Source organism: Neophocaena asiaeorientalis, unplaced genomic scaffold (genome assembly GCF_003031525.2).
Source record: "Neophocaena asiaeorientalis asiaeorientalis breed wild unplaced genomic scaffold, Neophocaena_asiaeorientalis_V1.1 scaffold9, whole genome shotgun sequence".
In the NCBI taxonomy this organism is placed as follows: domain Eukaryota; kingdom Metazoa; phylum Chordata; class Mammalia; order Artiodactyla; family Phocoenidae; genus Neophocaena; species Neophocaena asiaeorientalis.
Genome location: NW_020171825.1, coordinates 1,446,019 through 1,467,039, shown reverse-complemented (window position 1 = coordinate 1,467,039; position 21,021 = coordinate 1,446,019). Strand labels below are relative to the sequence as shown.

At 41.0% G+C, this 21,021-nt stretch overlaps 1 protein-coding gene across 4 annotated transcripts in view; it reads left to right on the top strand.

The window, feature by feature from the left end:
• Positions 1-11,633: 11,633 nt before the first annotated feature.
• CLYBL (citramalyl-CoA lyase) overlaps positions 11,634-21,021 on the top strand; it is a 245,318-nt gene continuing 235,930 nt past the window's right edge. For 3 of the 4 annotated variants that reach the window (XR_003002557.1, XM_024740143.1, XM_024740138.1), the window contains exon 1: positions 11,655-11,729. Coding sequence is in view for 3 of the 4 variants with exons in the window: in XM_024740143.1 (XP_024595911.1) it covers positions 11,668-11,729 (62 nt within the window). In the remaining variant the exon portion in view is untranslated. Of the gene's footprint in view, positions 11,730-21,021 lie in introns of all 4 variants that reach the window. The other variant, XM_024740131.1, reaches the window with a different exon arrangement.

Here is a 21,021-nt window from a genome sequence, read left to right as displayed (position 1 = left end):
TTCAGTGATTTACTGAGAGGAAAAACACAAGTTTTAAAACAATCTATATGTGATGTTATTTTTAAGATATATGTGTATGTGTGTGTCTATCTATATAAGTTAATTATCCATTTCTGGAGAGAGAAAAAGAGATACACGCACACACACAGAGAGAAAAATGCATAAGAACATGTCTATAAGGAAGCCATCAGAATATTAACAATTACCTTTGGGTGTTAACTTCCCTATGTCCCTATTGATTTATTTCCATAAGAAATAAGAACCTATTTCCATAGGTTTCAATTTGTCTATAATGAACATATACTGAATACTAAATGGAATTTTAAAAAGAGAGACAGAGACATTTAGCAGTTGGGCATTTTCAACTTCTGGAATCCTAAAACTCCTCTAATTTTGAGAAAACTGATGACAAAACCTTCAGAAGGGGCCTTGTTTGAAGGCTGGAAATCCTATGGCTAGCTGTATTGTTTCATTAAGCAGAAAATTAGAATGAAGAATATTACAGATGGGATAGGATGAGTTTGGATACCAACGATTACGTTCTTCACCAGGCAGGTCCTCGTGGATCCCTAGACTAGTATGCAAACTGCAGAAGTATAGGTGCCTCCCCCTCCAAAAAAAAAGTATATGTGCCCAGAGTTCCCTCGGGGTCTGGGCTAGTGTATCGGTTTCAGGTGCAACTTACATAGGAGAATAGTCATAAGATCAAGGGTCAGGCAGATCTTGCTAAGTGAGATATTAACTTATGCTTAGAAAATTTTTCTTATGCAGCAACACTTTAAAAAAATAACCACATTCATTGAGATGTTATGGATAAGATTAAATACTAACAATATGCATAGGTTTAGAATTTGGCAGATGACATTTTACTTCTTATAAATCAAAAGGAATGACAGAGCTAATTTAAGTTAGTCTCTATTTGGGTTTCCAATTGTAGTTTGCTAAAATTTAGAAATCTAAGAACATTTCACTGCAGAAATGATGATAGTTTATGAACAAGGCAATCCCAAAACTGGTTTTGAGAATCTCCAGTGTGTTAGCTACTGTACCTGTTGCAAGGAATACAGAGACAAATGAAGAGTTCAGCTTGTCACACCTACAAGTTCAAGACGTGCTTTGTCCTTTTGTTTTAAATAATTCTCAGAACAACAAATAAAAACGAGGAAGAGTGATTAGTGAATGTAAGCCACAAGAGTAGGCTCTTTGGTTACATGGACCATTTTGACCTGGATCAAGGCCATTTATGCCATCGTGAGCTGGGGTGCAAAGGTTTAGTAAGTGGGGATTAGGAAACTGTTCAGAGCAGTTACATCACATAAAGTCCCAAATGCCCAGTTTATCAGGATGAATCCAAGTTTGGTTCCTGTTGCCAAAAGAAAAGAAAAAATAAAAAGCAACGCTCATGTTACTTACAAGCAAACCTTAAGGCATACCATCTATTATCAGCAATAAACAGATTTGATTCTTTTGTAAACGAGACTGTCAGGGCCCAGGGGATTTGTCAGCGTCTGGATAATCCTCAAATCACCTGCCTGCCCTATCAGGGATATTAGGAAATTGTCAGTAATAAGGCTGGTTAGCAATCTTCTTGTCTGGTGCATTAAAGATTATTCCACCAAAGCCAGAGGGTCTTAACCAACCAGCTTTCATTATGTTTCAACGTTACACATTTTATCAAGTCTCCTGTCCATAGAGGCTGTGAAGACTCTGTCAGCTGTGCAAGTCCCTGGGCCCTCACTCCAGGAAACAGGCTGGGACTTTGGGAGTTTTTAATCCAATATGGGATATGAAACAGACACAGAGCTCAGTGGCCACAAAGATGCTAAAATGCATATGGTATCCCACTGTCCACATACAAACACGGTGCAGGGAGCTCTGCATCAGGTTGAGTTAGGGACCCAGGTCTAGCTGGGTGAGACTGTGGTTTCTCTTTTCTTCTGTTTGCTTTATTGTTCATATGATTTAAATTTAGTGTTTTGAATAAATATTACATATACATGATTCAAAAGTTTTTTTTTTTTTTCAAAAGTTTTAAAATTGCAAAAGGGATACAATGAAAACCTTTCCCTTCCCTTTCTCCATTTGCCTTGTTCCTGCCTTCTCCAACAGGTAACCCCTGTCATTAGCAGCATTATTTTATCCTTTCAGAGTTTTAAAATAATTGACTATAAGAAAATATGAAACATATTCTTATTTTACTCTTCTTTTTACACAAAAGATAGAATATAATACAATTGTTCTGTGCCTTGTCTTTTTTCACTAGCAATGTCTTCTATTATACATAACAAAATAGTTTCTATATTAGTACATTATATTACATTGTATACATTATATTAGTAAAAAGAATAAGGAAATAAAATATTAAGGAAATAATTTATTTCCTTATTCTTTATATGGTTGCATACTTTTCTGTTGTTTCATGTACCATACTCTAAAAAATCGGTTCCCTGGTGATGAACATTTAGATTTTTTTCCCCAATATTTTGTGATAATAAACCATGATATAGGGAATAACCTTGCACATTAGTTCTTTCACGTTATTACTATTTACTTTTTTTTTTTTTAACATCTTTACTGTTTACTTTTCATAGGGCTACCTGGTAGTGGCCAAGACATGGGCCTCTCTCCCTGGCTCCATACGTTAATAACCAAAATTCCTAATAGATTTTTTTTTTTAATTGAAGTATAGTTGGTTTACAATGTTGTGTTAGTTTCAGGTATACAGCAAAGTGATTCAGTTTTATATATATATATATATGTGTGTGTGTGTGTATATATATATTATTTTTCAGACTCTTTTCCCTTATTGGTTATTGTAAAATACTGAGTATAGTTCCCTGTGCTATACAGTAGGTCCTTTTTGGTTATCTATTTTATATATAGTAGTGTGTATATGTTAATTCCAAACTCCTAATTTATCTCCCCACCATTACCCTTTGGTAACCATACATTTGTTTTCTATGTCTGTGGGTCTGTTTCTGTTTTGTAAACAAGTTCATTTGTATCATTTTTTTAGATTCCACATATAAGTGATATCATGATATTTGGCTTTCTCTGTCTGGCTTACTTCACTTGGTATGATAATCTCTAGGTTCATCCACGCTGTGGCAAATGGCATTATTTCATTCTTTTTATGGCTAAGTAATATTCCATTGTATGTATGTACCACATCTTCTTTATCCATTCCTCTGTCGATGGACATTTAGGTTGCTTCCATGTCTTGGCTGTTGTGAATAGTGCTGCAACAAACATAGGAGTGCATATATCTTTTCGAATTATAGTTTTCTCCGGATATCCCACTCCAGCAGTGGGATTGCTGGACCTAAAAGACCCTTATAGTAGGCAAATATCTCTTTTATTTCCTCAATGCGTAATTTGTGAAGAGACAGGCAAGGGATTATTTTGAAGCTTGGCTGTAACTCCTGTGCCACCTGCATTCTCACTCTTATCCTCATGTGACTCCTTCATTTCCTCCCATCACTCAAAACTAACAACCTGGGACTGCTTGCTTTTTTTTTTTTTTTCTTAATCTCATCATTTTCAGCTGCATTTGAATTGCTATCATTTGTTTTTTCTCAGAGGTAGGGCAAAGTGGTGCTGAAGGATTTCTTACATCTTCTTAGCAAGTCAACTTCCCAGCCATTCACTCAACAAATATTTATCTAGCATCTACTGTGTCTCAGGCATCATTTTAGGCATTGAAAATACAGTAGCAAACAAAGTAAACTCAGTTCCCACCCTCATGGGGCTTACATTCTAATGGAAAGCAGCACACCATAAATAAATGAATGACAGAAATGGGAGACAATAAGCAAATAAGTGTATAATGTGACTTCAGGCAGTGGTAAGTGCTTGGTGTCTCTATTTAATCAGTTCATGGGTAGAGAGTCCTTTTCAAATGACATACAGAAAAGGGATTCCGATTCTGGCTTGAAAAATTACTTAAGCTGCTCTCTTTAGAAACTTTCAGTCAAGGAGGTTCTGGCCAGAGCAAAAGTTTGTTGATTCTGTCTGACACTAACAGAGACATTTGTGGTCATTTGAACCAACAGTGTCACTTTGGACTTGGCACTGGCGTTAAAAGCACTCTTTAAGAGCCAGTTTGTCTGTGGAGGTGTGCTTGGGAAGGTTTTCTTTTTACTAGGTGTGTTACTGAAAGTGGGGTCTGGCTGCTTGCCACTCAAAAGCCAATAAAGAGGCAATGTTGGTGGAAAGGAAAGTTTGCTTTATTTCAGAGGCCGGCAACAGGGGCGAGGGGAGGTGTGGACACCTGTCTAAAGGCCGACTCCCCTTCACTGACAGCCAGTGGGCAAGAGCTTTTATAGATGGAGGGAGGGGGCTACATGTAGAAACAGCACAGTCAGCTCTGACGGTCATCTTGAAATTGGTCACTGGTGGTCTGACTGGCATCATCTTGATTGTTTTAAGGACAGTTAGTCTTCCTTTCCAGGGGTCAGTTTTTTCCCATTTCCTTGAGGCCAGTTCTCGGAATTGTGGCAGCTTATGTCATGGCTACAGTCTGGTCATCATGTAGTTAACTTCTTCCACCTGGTGAGGGTTTCAGTAGCTATAAAACAGGTCCTTGACTATGCTAATGACTAAACTATTATTATTCAGTCTTTTTGAACTGTTTTCCCTTGTTTCTGTGTTTTCTCACTTCTCTGATTAAACTTATTTGGCTAAAGTTTTTCCATAGACAAAGGTAGGTGGAGGACGTGAGGGGAAGGACCACAGGGTCCTGCTCCGTTTCAAGTATATTCATTTCTTGTTGCTGCTGTATTAAATGACCACAACCTTGGTGGCTTAAAACAACACAGCTTTATTATCTTAGGGTTCTGGAGGTCACAAGTCCAAAATAGCTCTCATGGGGTTAAAATCAAGGTGGCGGCAAGGCTGTGTCCCTCCTGGAGGCCGGAGGGGAGAAGCCGTTTCCTCGCCGTCCAGCTTCTAGAGGCTGCTTACATTCCTTGCCTTGTGGCCTCTCATCACTCTGACCTTGAGTCCATGTCACATCTTGTTCTGACTCTGATCCTCTTGCTTCCCTGTCCCAAGGACCCTGTGATTACATTGGGCCCACCTACATGATCCAGGATAATCTCCCCATCTCAAGATCCTTATTTCATCAAAACTGCAAAATAACATATTCACAGGTTCTGGAAATTAGCATGCAGACATCTTCTGGGCTATTATTCAGCCCACCATGTAGGCAATTAAGAAACAGCAACTGAAGATAACTTTTAACATATAAAGTAAATTAAAATAACAGGGAAAATTATGTAAAGCAGCAGCCCCCAACCTTTTTGGCACCAAGGACTGGTTTCGTGGAAGACAATTTTTCCACGGACGGGGTGATGGCTTGGGGATGATTCAAGCGCATTACATTTATTGCGCACTTTATTTCTATCATTATTATGTTGTACTATATAATGAAATAATTATACAACTCACCAGAATGCTGACAGGAGGCGGAGCTCAGGTGGTAGTGCAAGTGATGGAGAGCGGCTGTAAATACAGATGAAGCTTCGTTTGCTGGCCCGCTGCTCACCTCCTGCTGTGCAGCCCAGTTCCTAACAGGCCACAGACTGCTGCAGGTCTGTGGCCCAGGGGTTGGAGACTCCCTGATGTAAAGGATAATCTTGGCAGAGGATGCCTCAAGATTCAACACTTTGAGTTGGACAAATTAATTCTAAACATCTGCCCTGTGCCAGGATATGTTCCAGGGGCTTGGGATACACCAATGAACAAAACAGGCAAAAATCCCTGTTCTCATGGGGCTTACATTCAACAAAGACATTACAAATAAGCCTATTATCTAGTAATTTAGAAATGGATAAGTGCTTTGTAAAAAAGAAAGTGGATCAGGGGAAGGGTCGGGAGAGTCCCAAGAGAGTGTGTGGGAAGCAGGGGGAAACCTGCCTATGACACTAGGGGGCACTGCAGCACAGTTTTGGAGGCTGAGATTAGAAAAGGATCTTACACAATCAGCATTTGATGAGCCAGAAGGAATTTTAGAGGTCAGTTAGTCTAACTTCCTCAGTTTATAAAGAGAAAGCTAAGGCTCAGAAGGTCCACAATGTGGTCTCTAGTTATTTTGCATTTGGCCTAAATTTGAGAGACAGTCTCCTGTCTCCCCAAGAAAGCCAGACATAGTCATCACCTTATCAAAGGCAGCGCCTGCCAGGAGGTAAGGCTGGGAGGGTTTTGTATCAGAGCAGCAGGAGGGATGGATGATTTCAGAGTGTAGTTCCATCTATGCCACTGTTGAAAAATTATTCCACAGAACCTCTAATATTCCTCTTTCTAAGCGCAACATTCTGAAGTCTTGAATCAGTGACACTGGCCCTCCAGCCTTTGAGACGCAACTTTGGCAAAAATAACCTACATCAGCCAGACACCAAAAGGAAGGGGGAAATGAATTATGATAAAGAGGCTTTGGTGTTTGTAACAAAAGAATAATGCAGCTTCATTTTCCTAACTTATGGCTTTAAATGGTTATTTAAGCTTGAAATGGTTATAGTAAACCATGGTTTGATCAGATATTTTTATCCACTATCTCCTTGGGTGTGTGACTGTTTCCCAAAACTGTAGTTGTAGTTGAGCCAGTACAAAAACTCAATATTTCGACGATTAACGGTGAGAGTTATTCGAGTTTCATGACATTTATAACACCACGTGGTAACAATGTAACGTGTTTCCACTCAGGAGACGTGTATATTGTAGGGCAACATTGGTTGAGACTTGGGCATTCCTGTGGTTTACAATCTGGAGCAGTGTTCTCTCTGCTTTCTCTGCTTTTCTCCTAACACTTTCAGGCTCACTTTCCACGTCCCGGGAGCTATCCCATCTCTGCAGAGCCTACTGGTTTCCCTGATCCTCTCACATAGAGGGAATTGCAGCATCCTTTCTATTTCCATATCCCTTTTCTCCATATCACCAGCAGACCTCAGAACCCACCTATTTTTCCCACTTACACCTGTCTACCTCTTTCATGGAAAGCTTCTTTTCAAAATGTCCTTTTTAAAAAATTAAAAATAGAACTACATATGATCCAGCAATTCCACTCCTGTTTGCATTTTCTTATGCAAAGAAAATGAAAACCCTAATTAGAAAAGATATATGCAACCCAATATTCATAGCAGCATTATTCACAATAGCTAAGATATGGACGCAACCTCAGCGTCCATCAACAGGTGAATGGATAAAGATGTGGTATATACATACAATGGAATATTACTCAGCTATAAAAAAAAAGAATAAAAAATTGCCTTTTGCAACAACATGGATGGACCTGGAGGGTATTATGCTTAGTGAAGTAAGACAGAGAAAGACAAGTAGATACTGGATGTTTTCGTTTATATGTGGAATCTAAAAAATAAAACATGAATGAATATAAGAAAATGGAAACAGACTCATGGACACAGAGAACAAACTAGTAGTTACCAACGGGGAGAGGGAAGGGGGGAGGGGCAAGATAAAGAAAGGGGATTATGAGGTATAACTACTAGGTATAAAATAAATAACATACAAGGATGTAATGTATGGCACAGGGAATATAACCAATATTTTATAATAACTTTAAATGGAGTGTAATATATAAAAATATTGAATTACTATGTTATACACCTGAAACTAACATAATATTATAAATCAACTATACTTCCGTTTGAAGATAAATAAATAAAGATAAAAAGAAATAAAATCTTTTTTCTTATTTGGTAAAATATGAACATCATAAAATTCACCATTTTAACCATATTACGTGTGCAGCTCAGTGGCATTAAGTACATTCACACTGTTGTGCAACCATCACCACCATCCGTTCCCAGAACTGTTTTCATCTTTCAAAACTGACCTCTGTACCCATTAGACACTAACTCTCTATTTCTCCTCCCTCCAGCCCCTGGCAACCCCCATTCTCCTTTATGTCTCTATGAATTTGACTAGGAAACTCATATAAGTGAAATTGTACAGCATCTGTCCTTTTGTGACTTGCTTATTTCACTTAGCATGATGTCCTCAAGGTCCATCCATGTTGTAGCACGTGACTGAATTTCATTCAGATTAGCTTCTTGAGGTCAGGAATCATGTCGATAAATGTTTGAGTTGAAAAAAATGGGTGGATATCAACGTAATGAGATCTGTAGATAATCTCAAAAGAGAGGAAGTTAACACTGACTGCCCCGTGTCAGCAGGGTGAGCACACGTGACCTGCTGCTTCACCTCCACCTTCCAGAGCTCGTGCAAATGTCTCTTGTGAATGACCCCAACCCGGTACCACACAGGCAAGGAAATTATGGGAGAAGTGGTCCTAGCCGAGCTGGGCCAACACTGCGAAAGCCACCACAATGTTATTAGAGTGTATTCTAGACAGGAGAGAGCTTCCATGTTGGCCAGATACAGATAAGAACCAAACTCTCTCTTTACAATTTTACATTTCTGTTAACTGGAAGAATTTTCCACAGATGGTCTCTGGCTCCATGCCTTTCAAACTTTGTTTCTCTTCCACTACTCACACTTCTGGTGCCAGGTGCCCCAGGGGCACATCCTCTGACCTTTGCATCTTTATGCTGGTCAGTCAGCACAGTGGATAGCAGAATTTCTGAAAGCCATTCCTAAACTAGGACTGCTGGTAATAACCAAACATGGAAATGATTGCAGATCACATAAACGTATTCTATTAAATCTAAACCAAATATATCCGAGCTCATCTTCTCCTTGGCCAGACTCCCAAAATACCTGCAGCCACTCCAACGGCACCCAACACAAACGAAGTCCAAGAGAGGAACAGTTGAAGTAGACAAAGAAAGTGTCTTAACCAATGGTAGTTAAAATATTTTACTTTGGTACAGTTTAAAAAAAAAAAAAAAATGCCCTTGTGAACACATTGGTGGGGACTTGGAGGGGACCAGTGCAACTCAGTGGCCCTGAGGCTTAACGGGCTTTGGGTAAATTTGCATCTTGCTCTTTCTATGCAATGTATTATTTGAATTGATTTTTAATTTTTTTTTAATAAATGTATTTATTTATTTTTATGCGGTATGCGGGCCTCTCACTGTTGTGGCGTCTCCCGTTGCAGAGCACAGGCTCCGGACGCGCAGGCTGAGTGGCCATGGCTCACGGGCCCAGCCGCTCCGCAGCATGTGGGATCTTCCCGGACCAGGGCACGAACCCGTGTCCCCTGCATCAGCAGGCGGACTCTCAACCACTGCGCCACCAGGGAAGCCCATAAATTTATTTTATTTATTTTACTTTTGGCTGCGTTGGGTTCTGACTTACTTCACTCTGTATGACAGACTCCAGGCCCATCCACCTCACTACAAATAACTCAACTTCATTTCTTTTTATGGCTGAGTAAAATTCCATTGTATATGTGTGCCACATCTTTATCCATTCATCTGTCGATGGACATTTAGGTTGCTTCCATGTCCTGGAAGGTGGATTCTTAGCCACTGTGCCACTAGGGAAGCCCAAAAAATAAAAATAAATAAATAAAAGTAAACCTTTAAAAAAACCCACAAAACCACAGCAGTGCTGGTGAGAATGGGCACAGCTACAATTTCTTCAAGCAGAATCTGAAAGATATTGAATCATTTAGCAAATAAGTCATTGGAGGTTGTATTTTACCTAAAAAGCCATAAGGACCAGGGCATTTTTAGTAAGGATAACAACTCATATGGCAGTTCTCAGAATTATAATGAGGCTAGAGGAACATTTTCATCTTATATTTATTAAATACCTACAGGTTACAAGTCATTGAGCCAGGTGCTGTGGGCACACAGCAATGACAAGATATACTGGGTCCCTGCTCTCAAAGAGCTCACATTCTATTCCTGTAGATGGCGTTTCTAGACCAGAGCACTAGCAGCCCTTCTATGAGTGGGATTGCCCAAACGTCCCTAGCCCTGCGCCCTAAATGACAACAATGCACTCTGAAAGCCCACCTGATTATGGGCAGTAGTTCCTTCCCACCTTGAGAACCACCAGGGGAAAGGCAACAATAAGAAAGTAAATTCCCAAATTGATAAACATTGTGATGAGGGCTGTGACAGAAATGATCAGGTTGCTGTGCCAGTGAAATAGACCAGGGGGATGCTCTAGTTTGGGTTGTCAGCTCAGGCTCTTTGAGCAGGTGGCAGGTAGGGTAAATGTCCAGGAGGATGCGACAGTATAGCCATAAGCGTTCTGGAGATAGGAAACAGCATGTGCAAAGGCCCTGAAGTGGGAGGGGGCTTATCGCACTAAAAAAACAAATAACAAAAACAAAAAAAACCCACAGAAAGAAGATGGGTAGGGCTGAGATAAGGTTGAAGGGACAGGCAGGGGCCAGATAGAGTAAGGACTTCAGGGTCATGGTGAAGAACTGGGGTTTTATTCTAAATGCTTCTGTCAAAATTTCATAAATAACAGAAGTAAACCCAATGAATCCCCAAAGTAGTAATTGGTAAAAGTTTATTGTGCCCACATCAAAAAGACATTTTGCAAACTGGGAGCACTCAAACAAAAACATGGAATGAGGCTCAGGGATATATTGTTATAAAGCAGCTTATTTAGTGAGAAAGTAGTGACTGTTTATTCTTCACAGTGATTGGTTACAATACTAGAGTTTTTTTCAATATAGGGAATTTGTCAGTGGTTACCTTGGGAAATAGTTCAAGTTTTTGCTTATGATTTCCAGAGGCATAAGCAAGAAATGACCTAGGTCAAGTTGTCTTGCAAAATAAGCTAAATTAGGCTTTGCTTGTATGATGAAACAGATTTTGTCTGCTCAGGGAATTTTCAAGGTTGTTCTTCATTTTTTTTGTTTGTTTCTGTTTTTCATTTTAACACTTCTCATTGGAAGTCACCAAAGATTTTTAAGAAAGGAATTGGTGTGATGATAATAATAATGAGACGTAATTAACATTACTGAGCATGTGTTCTGGGCCAGAAGAGGTTTTACGCTCTCAGTATATTAACGCAACATATCCTTATAATAACCCTATGAGTACTATTCATATTCCCATCTTACAGGAGGAAACTTCAGCAGGGAGAGCTTAAGTCATTTGTCCAAAGTCACACAGCTGGTAAGCTGTTTTAATACCTTAGCATTCTCCTGACTGTGAAGCCCGAGTTTTGACAGACTGGCAGGAAGGAGTTGGAGTGAAGCGCTGTGTTCGCTGCCCCGTGTCTTCAACAAGCATTTCTCTGGCCCAGAAAGCTGCCAGCAGCAACTATTCTGACCCTATTACAGTCATATATGTCCCATAATGGATTGACTGTTAACCGAGGCACGCACACGGTGAGACTCACAATCTTTGTTAGGTATAGTATTTAAACAAAAACAACAAAGAAATCCCTAGAAAATCTGGCCACGTCTGGCTGGGAAAATGCAAGGTCTCTCAAAACCCGCCCTAAAAACCCAGAAGCACGGGAATGGTTGGATTCAGTCACCCCAAAATCCACCCATTCGGACTCTGCTCTGCCTCGCGTTACAGCCTGGAAGTTCTGACAGCCGGAGGGGGCAGGTGCGCAAGAGCAGGGGGGCGTGGCTTGCGGGGACGGGGCTGGGCGTGGAGACAAGGGCTCTGGGCAGGACGTGCTCGGGACGCGGCGGCGTGGGGGCGTGGCTTCAGGGGCGGGACGAAGCGGAGATGGACATGGCGGGGCCAGGGCCCCCGCGCAGACAAGATGGCGCTGCGTCTGCTGAGGAGAGCGGCGCGCGGAGCGGCGGCAGCGGCGCTGCCGAGGCTGTGAGTGCAGGTCCCCAGTCCCCCACTACCCGGTCAGGCTCACCGTGGGTCGGTACCCGGCTCAGCGCCGCGCAGGCGCGGCCTCCTCGCCCACTGGCGGGAACTCCCGCCAGCCGGGAGCATCGTTTGCCTCCCGCGCGCGCGGGCTCGACCTCTGCCAAGGTCGCCGACCCCCCGCTAGGGTCGCCCCACACTGTCAGTGCCTCCCTGTGGGAGGGCCCTTACTTGGGCCGGGAAAATGGGTACAAGCGTTGGATCTCTGAGACCCAGAAAACAAAACTAGCGTCCCCACACGTGGAAACCGTGAACGTATGCGTGTTTTATAAAAGGGGGCCTGGAGTCAGCCTCTCAGAGGATGCTGAGAGGCGGCTCGCCTCCACTGTTGTTGGGCACAGCGGTTCCCAAACTGTCCGGTCTCAGGACCCCTTTACAGGCTGAGAAATTATTGAGGACCCCGAAGGGCTTTTGCTTGTATCTGTTGATTTTAATGGTATGAGGAATTAAAAATTTTAAATATTCATTTAAAAATAACAAATCCATTCAAATTTAACGCAAATTGCATCTTTAATGAAAATAACTATTTAAAAAAAGTGGCATGGTTTTATATGTTTGAAAATCTCTTCGGTTTAATTAAGGACCATTGGAGTCTCATATCAGCTGCCTTGGAGGAAGTTTGCCAAGAAATTTCAGGCCCATGCACAGTCTATTTGGAAAAGGGAAGACCTGGCAGACCCTCTCAAAGGGTCTCAGGGCACCCCACCCCCGCCGCCAGGTGTCCTCAGATCACACTTTGAGAACCGCTGGTTGAGACTTGCTTGTTTGCCAACTACATGCACATACGGTATCTCATTCTGTTCGCCGATCACCATGTGAAGAAGCTGGGTGAGTCATTCATAAAGATGAGGAAACTGAGGCTCGGAGAGGCTAAGTGACTCCCAAAGCAGAGAATGGCAGAGTTGGGTTCAGAAACCAAGTCAGTGGCTCCTGGTCTGGAACTTTTTACATCTGCTTGCTCCGTGCTTCCTGACTCACTGGTGTCCCATACCAGGACCCACCTGGTTTTATGCATCCCACCTTCCCATTTCCTACATCTGGGCCTGGTAATGTCTCTGGACACCGGAGCTCACCCCTGGAGCCAGAGGAGCCCCTGAAGGGGTGTATCCAGACCCTTCCAGAAAGTCCTTTCCTGGCCTGTGAAGGGGCCAGCTTCTGTGGCCTCTTCAACAATGGGTCAAATGACCACACCCAGTCACCTACTTCTAAGGCTCTTGGGGCTCAGCTCGCAATGCTCGTCATCTCCCTTAGCACATTGGCTCGTTTTCAGTGCACCTACACACCCCACCAAGGCCATGGCAGCAGGCTTTCATGCAGGGCCCTTCCCAGAGCCTACACCCCAAGTTAAATCCTGTGGGTCCTGGCACCTTCAGAACACGTGGGGATGGGAAAAGTAAATGTGCCCAAGGTCAACTTAGAAAAGTTTGCCTAGACATGCCTTAATTTCTATCCCAGTTGTATTGCACTTCAGCTTCAGGCCAGTGGACTGGCTTCTGTTGGCTTTTTTCTTCTGTTTTTAGGGTATCAGCAACATTGCTTGTTAAGCAAGTGCTGAAACCTCTTCCCGACCCTCCAACATTTGCCTCTCTTGCTGTCCCTGATACTTCCCCGCCTATCCTGTCTCCAGCCTTGCAGCTCTCCATTGCCACTTCTCAGTTTATATAAATACCCTGTCCTCAAGTTGGGGGAACATAACTGCCTACAGGTAGGTGTGCTATTGCTAGGGATGTCTTTTAAATCCTCAAAGAAATATGTGTGAATAGTAACCCATGCATATATACACATCTAGAAATATTTCTGATGTAACCATCTGTATCTATATATATTAAGCTAAACATGAGTTCATACTGTCTCCAGTTCTAATCCATTACCACATGAATCGTTCTAGCCTCTTCACTTGCTTGTTTGTAAATTTTCACTCCCCCAGTGAGAAACCTGGCTCCCACCATGCGCCATACAGTTACTCAGTTATTCAGTTTCAGCATACACATGTAGCAGTATCTGACTTGTTAGACCATACTCCATGGGAAAAAAGCTTTATCAACTAGAGTGCAGTGCTTAGGTGTAGTTCCTTTCCCTTTAGTCTTGTAGGTTCCACTCATTTCCACAGTTACTTAGGTTAGCACCTTTTTCTTCCATCCCCCTCAGTGAAGTTGTTTCATATATTCATCATACAGTAAGATTCTCTTTTCCCTTTTCTTGTCTAGTTGCACTAGCTAGTGGTTTTAGTAGCATGTTAAATAGGAGTGATGAGGGGGGCATTCTTGCCTTGTTCCCAATCTTAGGGAAAGCATCCAGTTTCCACTGTTAAGTCTGATGTTAGTTGTAGGTGTTTTGTAGAACGTTTTTATTCCCTATTTACTGAGTTTTTTGTTTGTTTGTTTTTAACATGAATCTGTTGAATTTTGTCAGGTTCTTTTTCTGTAATCAATTGATATGATCATATGATTTTTCTTCTTTAGCCTGTTGATGTGGCAGATACATTAATTGATTTCTGAATATTGGACCAGCCTTGTATACCTGGCATAAATCCCACTTAGTCATGGCATATAATTCTTTTTATACATTGTTGGATTTGATTTGCAAATATTTTTTGAGGGTTTTACATCTGTATTCATGAGCGACATTGGTCTGCACTTTTCCTTTCTTGTAATGTGTTTATTTGGTATTGGTTTCTATATGTCTCATGTCTTTTTTGTTCCTCTGTTCCTTTTCTACTGCTTTCTTTTGCATTAAGTGAATATTTTCTTATGTAATACTTTTTAGTTCTTTAATGATTTTTTCTACTATTTTTTTTTTAGTGGTTGCTCTAAGGCTTACCCTATGCATCTTTTAAAAAAAATTATGGTAAAATATGTATAACATACACTTTGCCATCTTAACCATTTTGACTGTACAGTTTAGTGGCATTATCATATTCACTATCCCCCTGATTTTTTCGTCACTCCAAACAGAAACTCTGTACCCATTAAGCAATAACTCCTCCTTCCTAGCACCTGGTATTCTCTACTCTACTTTTTGTGTCTCTGAATTTGCCTATTTTAGGTATTTCATAGAAGTGGAATCATGCAATGTTTGTCCTTTTGTTTCTGGCTTATTTCATTTAGCATAATGTTTTCAAGAGTTTTCCACGGTGTAGCATGTATTAGAACTCCATTCCTTCCTATGGCTGGGTGTTTCATTGTATGTATAACCTGTTACCACATACATCTTAACTTATCAGAATCTACTTTTGATTTATACTAATTTAATTCCAGAAGATGGAGAAATGTTATATTTATATAGTTCTATTCCCTTTTCTTCCTTTTTATGATATTATTGTTATACATATTATATTTATATATGTTACAAATCCAGTGATACTTTGTTGTAGTTATCATTTTTTTAACATTTTTATTGGAGTATAATTGCTTTACATTTTTGTGTTAGTTTCTGCTGTATAACAGAAACAGCTAAAGTGAATCAGCTACATGTGTATATATATCCCCATATCCCCTCTCTCTTGTGTCTCCCTCCCAGCCTCCCTATCCCACCCCTCTAGGTGGCTACAAAGCACCGAGCTGTTCTCCCTGTGCTATGTGGCTGCTTCCCACTAGCTGTCTGTTTTACATTTGGTAGTGTATATATGTCAGTGCTACTCTCTCACTTCATCCCAGCTGACCCTTACCCCTCCCCGTGTCCTCAAGTCCATTCCCTATGTCTGCGTCTTTTTTCCTGTCCTGTCCCTAGGTTCTTCAGAACCTTTTTTTTTAGATTCCATATATGTGTTAGCATCTGGTATTTGTTTTTCTCTTTCTGACTTACTTCACTCTGTATGACAGACTCTAGGTCCATCCACCTCACTACAAATAACTCAATTTTGTTTCTTTTTATGGCTAAGTAATATTCCATTGTATATATGTGCCACATGTTCCTTTATCCATTCATCCGATGATGGACACTTAGGTTGTTTCCATCTCCTGGCTATTGTAAATAGAGCTGCAATGAACATTTTTGGTACATGACTCTTTTTGAATTATGGTTTTCTCAGGGTATATACCTAGTAGTGGAATTGCTGGGTCATATGGTAGTTCTATTTTTGGTTTTTTAAGGAACCTCCATACTGTTCTCCATAGTGGCTGTATCAGTTTACATTCCCACCAACAGTGCAAGAGGGTTTCCTTTTCTCTACACCCTCTCTGGCATTTATTGTCAGTAGATTTTTTGATGATGGCCGTTCTGACTGGTGTGAGGTGATACCTCATTGTAGTTTTGATTTGCATTTCTCTAATGATTAGTGATGTTGAGCATTCTTTCATAGGTTTGTTGGCAATCTGTATATCTTCTTTGGAGAAATGTCTATTTAGGTCTTCTGCCCATTTTTGGATTGGGTTGTTTGTTTTTTTGATATTAAGCTGCATGAACTGCTTGTAAATTTTGGAGATTAATCCTTTGTCAGTTGCTTCATTTGCAAATATTTTCTCGCATTCTGAGGGTTGTCTTTTTGTCTTTTTTTACGATTTCCTTTGCTGTACAAAAGCTTTTAAGTTTCATTAGGTCCCATTTGTTTATTTTTGTTTTTATTTCCCTTTCTCTAGGAGGTGGGTCAAGAAGGATCTTGCTGTGATTTATGTCACAGAGTGTTCTGCCTATGTTTTCCTCTAAGAGTTTTATAGTGTCTTACATTTAGGTCTTTAATCCATTTTGAGTTTATTTTTGTGTATGGTGTTAGGGAGTGTTATAATTTCATTCTTTTACATGTAGCTGTCCAGTTTTCCCAGCACCACTTATTGAAGACGCTTTTCTCCATTGTATACTCTTGCCTCCTTTATCAAAGATAGGTGACTGTATGCGCATGGGTTTATCTCTGGGCTTTCTGTCCTGTTCCATTGATCTATATTTCTGTTTTTGTGCCAGTACCATACTGTCTTGATTACTGAAGCTTTGTAGTATAGTCTAAAGTCAGGGAGCCTGATTCCTCCAGCTCTGTTTTTCTTTCTCAAGATTGCTTTGGCTTGTAGTTATCATTTATATAATTTTATGTCTTTTAAAGAAACTAGGAGAAGGAGATGCAAATACACACACACACAAACACACACTTACTTTATAGTATTTGTTATAGCAACCTTCTTATTTACTGTTCCCGGTTCTTTTCAAATGTTCCTGTGGATTTGAGTTACCATCTGGTGCCATTTCTTTAACCCAGTACATCTTTGCTCCTACCCACCTCTTTTGTGCTGTTATTGGCAAATATATTACGTTTCTAAATGTTATAGGCCTAACAATACAATTATATAATTTTTTTTATATTGTTGCTTTTAAAATTAGACAAGAAGAGAAAGGTACAGAAGTATGCATTTAAACAGTGTTTTATAATTACACAGTTACCTTTACCATTGCTCTTTGTGTATGTGTATGAATTTGAATTATTGTTTGGGATTAATTTCAGCCTGAAGAACTTCCATTAGTATTTCTTATAAGGTGCGTCTGCCATCAACTGCCCTACACATGTGCATAGACTTTTAGGTTCCCAGGAATATGTCAGAGCTTTTCAAACTCTATGGATATCTCATTCTCCAGGTTTTCTGTTTAAGCTTTTTTTTAGCCTGTTGTTTACCCCAACTGTTATCTACTATCTCAGGTAGCTGTGATGTTAAATAATTGCTTCTGATGGTTTTTGAAAAATGACTTCGGGAAAATGCTGTTACCACTGTTCAACTCTGAGTCAGGTCAGGGGGGTCTTCCAGGGAACCACCAGACAGGTCAAGTAGTGGCAGTCCTCTGGGAGTGGAGCTTTGAAAGAGCTCCAACCCTGCCCTGCCCCCTCCAATGGCTGCCAGGCTGCTGGTTTTCACTGTAGTTTTAGCTGTTGGTTTTCAAGGCTACCACGAAACTGGGGAAAGAGGTGTTGACCCAAAACAAATAGACTGCCAGAAAGTTCTCTAGCAGAAATGGGTTTATTTGGGATCAGCAGAGAATTGCAATTCAGGGTCAGCAACCATGGCAATACATGTTCAACTTCCTGCATGACAAGGGAAGGAGAATGCTTTTATAGAGAAGGAAAGAAAGTTGGGAGGACCGTAGTAAGCAAAGAGTCCATGGCTTTTCATTTATTGAGTCCTTGGCAGGAAAGAAGAGCAGTCTTCTTCTTCCTCTTGGGCTCTGCAGTGGTGCCAGGTCATGAGAGTTCCCCCTTCTAGTTTCCCAACTCTATGTAATTAAGGTTTTTGTTTAATTAATTTTTCATATTTCCACCTTTTGATCAAGATTTTTCTCTGAAAGCATTGCTGATCAAGTCAGGTTTTCTCGTTTCAGCAGCTTTTTGTGCTGCAGTGTCTGGAAGGACCTTTCCGACGTATAGTGTTTCATGTTGTAGGGAAAGTGCACAGATTGGGAACCTATTAAGGTCACATTCCAGTAACAAGGAGGGGCCAGAGGGGGAACTCTCAGGCACTTTTTATCTGAAGTCTATGTGTTAACAAGGTCATAGACATTGGAGATCATCTGAAGTGTTACGTCATCAAAGGTTTGGCAACAAACTTTCAAAAGGCCTGGTACAGATTTCTTGGGAAAGCTGTCTGATCAGTTAGCATCTGCTTCAATTCTGGGAAATCTTTACTTTCAGGTCACCAGGTGACATTCGGTTCCAGTCAGAACTAGGTGCTTTCTTGAGGTGTGTCACATGAATACAGGAGTCTGTTTCTTGGGGTTTGGTGGCACAAGGGTTGGTTAACAGTATTTGATAGGGGTCTTTCCAGTGAGATTGAAGAGAGTTCTTCTGGAGGTGTCTTTTCCAATAGATGAAATTTCCAGGTTGCAATGTGTGATGCTTAAGGTCTTCATTTCCTGAAGGCACACTGTGAAAAGATTGCTCTACCAAAACATGGTTACTTTTTTTTTTTTTTTTGTGGTACGCAGGCCTCTCACTGCTGTGGCCTCTCCCGTTGCAGAGCGCAGGCTCCGGACGCACAGCCTCAGGGGCCATGGCTCACGGGCCCAGCCGCTGCATGACATGTGGGATCTTCCCGGACTGGGGCACAAACCCTTGTCCCCTGCATCGGCAGGCGGACTCTCAACCACTGCGCCACCAGGGAAGCCCAAACATGGTTACTTTTAATAGCACCAGTTAGCCTTTGCAATATTGAATTGTCTCTCCTTTTACCAGTTGTGCATCAAAAGAAGCAGGAGCCAAGTGTATTGGGCATCCTGTGACTATTTCAAAGGGTGAGAGTTTATGAGTTCCAAAAGGGATGGATCTGAGTTTTAGAAGGACCAATGGCAATGCTTTTGGCCAAAGTATTTGGAGGGTCTCTACAAATTTTGCCAATTGCGTCTTAATAATGCTGTTAGTCTGTTTAACTAAACTAGAGGATTGAGGGTCGCAAGTACAGTGAAAGTGTTATAAAACCAGACAAGCAGCACATACTTGTGTAAGTGCCTGGCCAGTGAAAATGGATTCCTTAATCACTATGAAGTTTGAGAGGAGTTCCCTGTCTGCAAGGGAAAGCTTCAGTCCAGTGTGTAAACATATAGGTCATGACTAAAACATAGGTCATGACATATTCCACTAGATGGAATAAATTGTATAAAATTCATTTGCCAGACTTCAGATGGTTCATTAAACAGCTTAAAACGTCTGGGAGCAATACTAACAGCTTCCCTGGATTGTACTTTGGACAATGGGACAAGTGAGGTAGGCACTTTTTGTGGCCTTCTTAATGTTTCCCCACGAATATTGATTCATGAAGGCTGTCGTTTTGTCAGTAGGCCAATGGTTTAATGAATGTATGGTGGTGAAGAGTGGGAATTTTAGTGTCTCTGGTAGGACTGGGTTGTTGTTTGGTCCAAACCTGAGCTTTCTCTTTTTATCAAAACAACAATTATGGAATTTCCAATTTTGTTTTTCCTTTTCTGAGGCCAATTGTTGGGCTTCTCTAGCCAGTTTTTCTAAATTATCATCTGGTGAAATATCCCTTTGGATCATGACAGAAGTTTGGATGCTGGTGGTCCTTTTAAAGGCAGCATTCCTTGCAGAATTATCAGCAAAATGATTTACCCTAGCTTCCAGAGAATCAAGCTTAGAATGTCCCAGAACCTTAATAATAGCTAAAGCATGTGGTAAGAGTATTGTATTCAATAATTCTTGAACATAGGGGCCATTTAAATTTTTACTTCCAATGGAAATAAGCCACGTTGCTTCCACAACATTCCAAAATCACGAGTGACTCCAAAAAGCATATCTACTATCAGTTTAAATATTGGCAGTTTTATCCTTGGCTAAATCACAAGCACGTGTAAGGGAATATAAGCCTGTTGGGCCAAAGTAGCCGTAAAGATGCTACCTCAACAACATCAAAAGGAGTAGTAATGGCATACCCAGCACAATATTTGCCATCATCACCTTTAAGAAAAAGAACCATCAGTGAACCATGAGAAGTCAGTGTTACCCAATGAAATTTCCTGTAGATCATTGCGAGGAGTGAGTCAGGAGGTGGTCCGTCAGAGTTAAGCAGGGGTGAGGAACTCTTTCTGTGGCGGAGGGGAGAAGAGTAGTTGAGTTAAGGCTATTACAGTGTAAAAGAGTTATGTGAGGGGCAGGTAATGAGAGGACTTCAGAGGAGGTGAGATGTCTGGCTGAGAAATGTTGAGTATGGTGGGAATTCAGGAGAGCTTCTACTGCATGAGGTACAAAAATGGTGAAAGAGGATCCCCTAACAATTTTCTTGGTGGTCTTAAGCAAGAGGGCAGTGGCTGTAATGGCTCTAAGGCAAGGGGAGTATCCCTGTGCCACAGGGTCTAGTTGCTGGCTATTATACTTTGTGTGTCAATGGTGGTCCCCATGTTTTTGGGTGAGTACACCAAGGGTGTTCCCTTCCTTTTCATATACAAACAAAGAAAAGGGGAATCTATAATGGGTGTGCCCAAGGGCAGGTGGGTTCATCATACTCTCCTTTAAGGCCTTGAAGTCTGTGTCATTTAGTTTATCCCATAAAAATGGGTCAGGGTTCTTATTGTTTAATAAAACATATAGAGGTTTGGCCATAAGAGAGAAATTTGGAATCCCAATTTCGGCAGTAACTAACTAGCCTGAGAAAACCTCGCAGTTGGCACTTAGTTTTGGGTTTGGGGAAACTTAAGATACCATAACGTCTATCTGGATCTAGGTTTAACCCTTGTTCTGATATCAGATACTCTAAACATCGAAACTGGGTTTGGGCAAACTGCAGTTTGACAGTAGTCATCAAAGTGACCTACCAGG